General features: G+C 55.1%; 1 protein-coding gene across 1 annotated transcript; it reads right to left on the bottom strand.

Annotated features, from left to right (window-relative positions):
- Positions 1–400: 400 nt before the first annotated feature.
- Positions 401–6000, bottom strand: NR1H2 (nuclear receptor subfamily 1 group H member 2). The gene is made up of 10 exons (XM_019658325.1): positions 5869–6000; positions 5627–5760; positions 4949–5010; positions 4736–4867; positions 4148–4438; positions 3804–4075; positions 3442–3621; positions 2514–2613; positions 1510–1718; positions 401–1191 (listed from the first exon to the last, which is right to left on the bottom strand). The coding sequence occupies exons 3-10, from the start codon at positions 4989–4991 to the stop codon at positions 1045–1047; spliced, it is 1374 nt and encodes a 457-aa protein (XP_019513870.1). The 5' UTR covers positions 4992–5010; positions 5627–5760; positions 5869–6000; the 3' UTR covers positions 401–1044.
- Between the last annotated feature and the right edge of the window lie 880 nt (positions 6001–6880).

The following is a 6880-nucleotide window of genomic DNA, read 5'->3' as shown; positions in this document are numbered from 1 at the left end:
CGACCTTACTCTGAATTCACCAGGGCCTATCACCTTACAGACCCAGCAAGCGCTTGGATCCCAGGACCCTGATTCTCATGATTTAGATCACAGCTTAGGACATGATCTTTGAAGCTTTGTCTGACTTCCTCCTCCAGTTCCCACACTGTCACATGCTGTCCCCATTCATCCCACCCAACTGCCAGTCCTGATTGGTAGCCACCTCTAAGAGACTTTATTTTGTTCACTGCTTCCAGTGCCTAAAATTGTGTTTGGCGCATAAGTGCTTCATACGTATTTGTTGGATAAATGCCATCTGCATCTCCAGAATGGTCGTTAAGTATCCAGGCCACAAGTAGCTTCAGCAAGGAATTGTTCGGTGGATGAAAGTCCCAGTCCCCTCATCCACTTAACTTGTCTTTCATGAGCAGGCTCTAGCCCACCTTGTTCAGGGAGGTGACCCGAGGCCATCAAGGGCTTCCCCCGAACCCCCACAGCACCCACTCATATCACCCTGAACCCTCACCAGCCTAGCACCAGGTCCAGGGGGCCAGTGTCAATGAAGACCCTAGCAGCCCATCCCGTCCATCTCGGACTCATTCTGGCTCAGGATGGGTTTCTATTCATATTTTATTTTCCTGTTTTTGTCTTTTTTTTTAAAAGTTTTTATTAAATAAAAAGAGCAGAGGGAGAGCGGGGCCTGTGGTCTCTCGGGCTGTGGGGTAGTGCCATGGGCCCTTCCCTCCCTCTGTTCAAGGTGCATTGCGCAGTGGGCTTGAGGTGTAAGCTGGGCGGGGAGGGCAGCTGGGAGTGCTTGGCGAGGTCAAAGGTTGGGACCTGTGACCCATCCATACCTCCCAGGAAGACTTGATGGGCAAGAAGCCTCCTGGACCCTGACTGGGGCTTATCCTGAGGGCTAAGAGCTGGTGGGGCCAGGGCCTGTGCTCTAAGCCACAAGATGGGACCCCAGACCTGGCCCCTTCCCACCCAGGAGGAAGAAGGGGTGACCATGTCCGTTCATTGGATTAGAGGATGCAAGGCTGTGGGGCAGAATGGCCAGGCCCCTCACTCATGGACGTCCCAGATCTCAGACAGCAGAGGCGGCAATTTCTTGTCCTGGAGCCGCAGAGCAAAGACCTGCTCTGAGTGCACAGAGCTCAGTGTGCGCAGGCTCACGAGCTTCATCAGCATGCGAGGGAAGCGCAGCTGGTCCTGCAAAAGACAGGAGGGAGGTGGGCACTGGCCAGGCCCTGCCCTGTGAGGCTCTAGTCAGCTCACCAGGACCACCAGGAGGTGGTGAGCCAGGAGAGCCAGTGTGGGGCGCGGCGGGCCAGAGCATGGCGACCTGCACCCAGCTCCTTATGAAGGGCCAGGGGCCTGAAGACAGGCTCTGCTGAGAACATCGGTCAGAGCTCAGAGTGCTGCCAGTGGGCAGGGGGTGGAGGGTAGGGGGTTGGACAGAGCCAGGTTTGGACAAGGAAGCAAGACCCCAGCCCCAGGCTGACTCCAGAAGACGCTGGGCTCGGGTACCTGGGGCCTCTTGATGCGTGTGTAGGAGAGCAGTGCCTCCACGTAGGGCTGCTGCAGGGCCTCCACGCGGCTCGGCTCCTGCACGTTGGGCCGGTCGGCGGAGAAGATGTTGATGGCAATGAGGAGGGCGTACTCGGCATCGTCCAGGCCCAGCCGCCGCATGGCCCGTGAGAACTCAAAGATGGGGTTGATAAACTCCACCTGCAAGCCTGGGGGTGGACAGCCTGCCTGATAATCTCGCCTGCTCAAAACCGGCCCCCACCTGGTCCCTGACGATGCCCACTATCAGCAGGGTGAGGGAAACGACAGCCACTATAGTGTTCTCCTCACTTCTGTGCACCTGTGTTCCCACTGCCTGTTAAGAGTGCCTGACATGGAGTAGGTGTGCCATAAATCTTGCCTGAGTGAGAGAATAAGTAATGACAGTGAACATTTATTTAGTCTTCTCTCTGTGCTTCAGCTGCCTGGGCCTCCTTGTATTTCCTTAACACTGTCCAGTTCTTCTCCATCTCAGGGCCTTTGCACATGCAGTTCCCCAATGGGCAATGCTACTCCCTACCTCCCTTTTCCTAGGTGATGCCTCTCATCCCTCACCGCAGAAGCCCACCACCCAGCTCAAATGCCCAGGCAAGTGCTTTTGGAGGGCACAGATTAGAGCTGCCCTGTACAGTTGGATAGGTTGTGCACTTCACAATGGACTGAGATGCAGCCTCCCCTGGGTAAGACCAGGTTATGGGAGGGAGGAGGATTTCTTCTTAATTCCAGCCAGATGTCCTATGTGCTAGCAGAGATCTGTCTCATCCTGCACTGCATCCCACCGTGCAGTCGGTGCTCAATAAACGTGCTTTTATTTCACTGCAAGCTTGACTCAGCTCTCACCCCACTTTAGAGATGATGAAACGGAGGCTCAGGCAGGAATGAGACACAACCTGAGGTCTCCCAGGCAGCAGGGGCCCATTAGGGGTGCCAGACCCGCCTCCAACCCCAAGCCTGCTGGGCCATACCTGCGCGGTGAAAGTCGTCCTTGCTATAGGTAAAGTCCTTCAGGAAAGTGATGCACTCTGTCTCGTGGTTGTAGCGTCTGGCCGTCTCCAGCAGCATAATCTGAAGGCAGCAGAGAGAGGGGTGGGCAGAAGCAGGGGTGCGGGGAGTCCCTGTGACCCTTTAGCCACCGGTCCCTCATCTCCTGGCCTGAATAGGGGGCCTAATATCACCATGATCATGCCTCACTCTTCTAACCTCCATTCTCTCAGCCACACCAGCCTGCAGTCTGCAAGTTGGATACTCCAAGCTCTCTCTCCTCCGGCTTCAGCACATACAGCTCCCTCCACTTGGGACGCTCTCCCCAGGTGGTTACGAGGCACAGGAGCTGTATTTTTGCCTGTTTGGTTCACTGTCATGTGCCTAGCACTTGGGAGTGTAACCTAGCACACACTAGTCACTCAAACCTTACTTATTACCAATGTTTTGGTTCAAATGTCAACTCCTCTAAAGAGTTTTTTTTTGTTTTTGTTTTTAGCTGAGCCATCCTGCCACCTGTTGGCAGCTCAGCGGCAACTCAGCTCGGGCTGGACTCGAACCGCTGTTGCTCAGAGCTCAGACTCTTGAGTGAGCTCTTAACCAACTGAGCCACTCGGCCAGCCCTCTAAAGAGCCTTTTTGACACATTCTCTAAAGTGTGTCCCTCCAGGCCAAATCTCAATTATTCTCAGCCTCAGCCTGTTTCTTTTCTCTCTTTGGCCCATGGGAGGCTCTGATTATCTTGTTTGGTATTTTGACATGCCCCCGTAGAATATCATCCCCATAGGGCACGGACTGGAGAGGTCTTGCTCATCATCACTAAGCTCCCAGCATCTGTCCTGGGGCTTATTTCTGGGATTCCTTGTGGGAAGAAGGGAAGAGCCTTGCTGAAGATGGGCAGGCTGGCCATTACCTCAATGGTAGATGCCTTCAGGAGCGCAATCTGGTCCTCACGGCCCAGCTGTAGGAAGCCAGGCACCTGCTTGGCGAAGTCCACGATCTCCTGGACCGAGATGATGGCCAGCTCCGTAAAGTGGGCGAAACGCTGCTGGCGGGCATCGCGGGACTGGGGATCTGCGCCCAGGGGCCAAGGCTAGGACACGGGGGTCCAGGATCACTCTCAGAACTCCTCCCATAAGCCCAAGGCCATGGGGGCACCTTGAGGCAAAGCCTGCACCCTAGAAGACCCTCCTCTCCAAGCCCCTGCCCTCTGGAGCAACATCCCCTTCCCATGCCAAGTCCATCACACCCTCAAGACCAAGGAAGGGGCAGTACCGTGACTTTGGGCTGGTCAGAGAAGGAGCGTTTGTTGCACTGCAGCTGGGCTGCCACCAACTGCTGGATCATTAGTTCCTGAGCAGCTGTTAACTGGACACCCTCGCCTTCCCCAGAGCCCTGGCCACCCCCGTCGGACCCTCCAGGGGAGGCCCCAGGCCCAGAGGCTGAGCTGCTGCTGACACCCGGCCCTACGGGTTGCTGCTGCTGTTGCTGCTGTTGCTGTTGCTTTCGAATCTTTTTCTTCCGGATCTGTTCCTCAGAGAGGACGCCTGTTGGGGAGACACAGGCTTCAGCAGAGGCCTCAGGGCTGGGCAGGGAACTGCTCCCTCCCCAGCACTTACACTGCTCTCTCATCCCGGCCTCTTTGCATTTGCGCAGCCGGCACTGCTGGCACTTGCGTCGCATGAAGGCATCCATCTGGCAGGTTCCGCCACCACGGCAGGTATAGCGCCCGGCCCCACCTCGGACCACACTGCGCCGGAAGAAGCCCTTGCAGCCTTCGCAGCTGAGCACATTGTAGTGGAAGCCGGAGGCCTTGTCCCCACACACGCGGCACAGCTCGTGGCCCAGCATCTTTGGAGCCGGGCCCTTCTTTCGCTTGCGCTCTGGCTCCTCTGCTGGGTCTGGGATGACTGGAGTGGGTGGACAGAAAGAAGCCATGAGAGACAGAGCCACAGAGAGAAACAGCAGCCAAAGAGACAGGCCCATGAGAGATCGGAGACAAAGAGCCAGAGTACAGAGGGTGACTCAGGGAGATGGCGATTCAGAGGGAAAGATGTGTATGTCAGTGAACCCCAAACAGGAATAGAAAAAAAAAAATCAACAAGGAATCAGGGCCTCCTATTCTCATTTCTGATCTTTCTCCCTTCCTGAATCCCTCCCCCAACCCCCCGTACCCACTCCCAGTCCATCTCTGGGCCCTGTCTCACCCACGCTGCAAGCTGAGCCAGCCCCATCAGTGCCTGGGACATCAGGATCCGGACCCCCAGGCCACGGCTCAGGACGCTCCTCCTTTACAACGGGTTTAGAAGAGGGGGCGCTGGGTTGAGGAGGGACATTTCCTGGGAGAGGGAGGCACAGTGAGTTTCTCCTGACAAGTGTGTGATGGTGCGGTGGGCCGAGCTGTGAAGGGGGTCACTCACCCGACAAGGGGGTATTCTGGGAACTTGTGGTGGGGGTGGACATGGTGGGGTCACGGAGCAGCCTGCAAAACACAAGGGGACTGAGAGCCTTGTGGGGCTAGGGAGGTTCAGGCTAGGTCAGCCACAGGTCTTGAAGGGGTCTCCTGTTTCTTCCATCTTTCTCAGGCTCCTCCCTTACTGCATACAGACCCCACCCCCAACCCCTGCCAGGCTACAAACTTCCAATTCTAACAGGGTCCCGGCTTCCGATCCAAGACCACCTTTTGCATAACCTCAAGTCCGGCCCTCCTCTAGATCCCGGCCCTCCTTTAAATTCTGTCTGCTGCAGATCCCGCCCACCTACTCTTTCCAGGTACTGCCCCTTGGGCTTCAATCTGGCTCCATTCTTACTTCCTCGCTTCCACGAAGTTTCACCCCACCTACTCCTACTACATCCCACCTCTATGTGAAAGCAAACCAGCTCTCATTCTGACCCCACCTCCTACTATTATGCTCCGCCCCCATCTTTTCCACCTAGGTCCCGCCCAATCTCTTCCAGGTTCCACTCTCACTCCTTCCATAATGCACTTCCCCATCACTTTGCCCTGCTTCATCTGCACCTCTCCCCTCCAGGTCCCGCCCCATCGCCTCCTATTATGCCCCGCCTCCACCTCCTCCCACCATGCTCCGCCCCCACACCTCGCTCCTGGTCCCGCCCCTCTCCGAACACCAGTGGGGGGCGGGGCTCATGGCTGCGCGCGGGGGTCTCGTGGGCAGTCTCTCGCGGGGTCTCCTACTCCCGTTGCCCTGGAAACAGTCTGGGGAGACGCGAGCTATGGAGGGGAGCGGAAAGGAGAGAGGGGGCTCAGCGGAGCAGCGCGGGGAACTCCGAGAAGCCCCGAGCCGGGGCTCCTCCCGCGTCTCCTCACACTGGGGTGCACCTGCCTCCGTCCCCTTGCTCTGCTTCTCCTCCTCCTCCTCTGTATCCCCTGGCACGCTGCCGCCGCTCGGATCCCCTCAAAAGTAACTTCGCCACTTCTTCCGGCAACCCCACTGTGCGTCACTTCCGGAAAGGGGCGGTCATTCAGGGGTGACGGACTTCCGGTCCGCCTGGGACTTACTAAATCGGCTGCCCCGCACGGAAGTCTTATACTTACCGGATGTTTACTTTCTAATGGCGCTTCACTGGGCTCCCGCGGAATTCTGGACTCGTTTAACCCAACGTGGCCAATTCCAAACCTTCCCTCCTCTCGCTGTGTGCTATTCTGGGCTCCCAGCAAAAGATTTCTTTGGAATAAGTCTCCCCAGCTATAGCTGCTTTTCGCATAGGACTGATTTAAAAGCACGTTTGTCCTTTTTTGGTTGTTACAAGATTTCTGGTTTGGGAGGTGCGCTGCTTGTTAGTTTAAAATAAGTTGCAAACCTAGACCCAAAGCAAAAATATTTTTAAAATAACTTGGTAATAGGAAGAATATTTTTTAAAAGTGTAGCCTTCCCTTAACAAAAAGATACAACTAATAGTTTTTAAAGAAAACTCAGAATACTTGAACGGGGAGAAGACGGAAATTATTCCAAAGTCTTGATAAAGATAATCAACTCTATGTAGAGCATATACACATTGTTTTAAAATGGGAATATATGACCCATGCTTTTTGTAGCTTGTTTTGTCCATTCTGGCATGGCCTTGAAGCTGTGGAATTTCCACCTAAGGATGCTACCAATAAAAACGAGTGGTTAATGTGGGCATGGAGGATGGCTGACTCAGTGGCTCTGCCATTTTCTCGCTGTGTACTGTACAGCCAAGCTATTTACCCTCCCGTGCCTCAGTTACTTTATCTGTAAATTGGGAACAACAATTCATTGTCATTATGATTAAATGAAGTAAAAAGTATGAACAGGGCCACACTCAAATAAGGGACCTACAATGTGGGAGCTATGTTTATTCTTGCAGGT

Source organism: Hipposideros armiger, unplaced genomic scaffold (genome assembly GCF_001890085.2).
Source record: "Hipposideros armiger isolate ML-2016 unplaced genomic scaffold, ASM189008v1 scaffold_283, whole genome shotgun sequence".
Classification (NCBI taxonomy): domain Eukaryota; kingdom Metazoa; phylum Chordata; class Mammalia; order Chiroptera; family Hipposideridae; genus Hipposideros; species Hipposideros armiger.
This window is presented reverse-complemented; position numbering and strand designations above follow the sequence as displayed.

Coding starts and splice junctions, on each gene's coding strand:
- NR1H2 (XM_019658325.1), bottom strand. CDS start 4,991: ATGTCCACCCCCACCACAAGTTCCCAGAATACCCCCTTGTCGG. Junction 4,439..4,735: donor TGGCTCAGCTTGCAGCGTGG/GTGAGACAGGGC, acceptor CACCCACTCCAG/TCATCCCAGACCCAGCAGAG. Junction 2,614..3,441: donor TGAAGGCATCTACCATTGAG/GTAATGGCCAGC, acceptor TGCTGCCTTCAG/ATTATGCTGCTGGAGACGGC.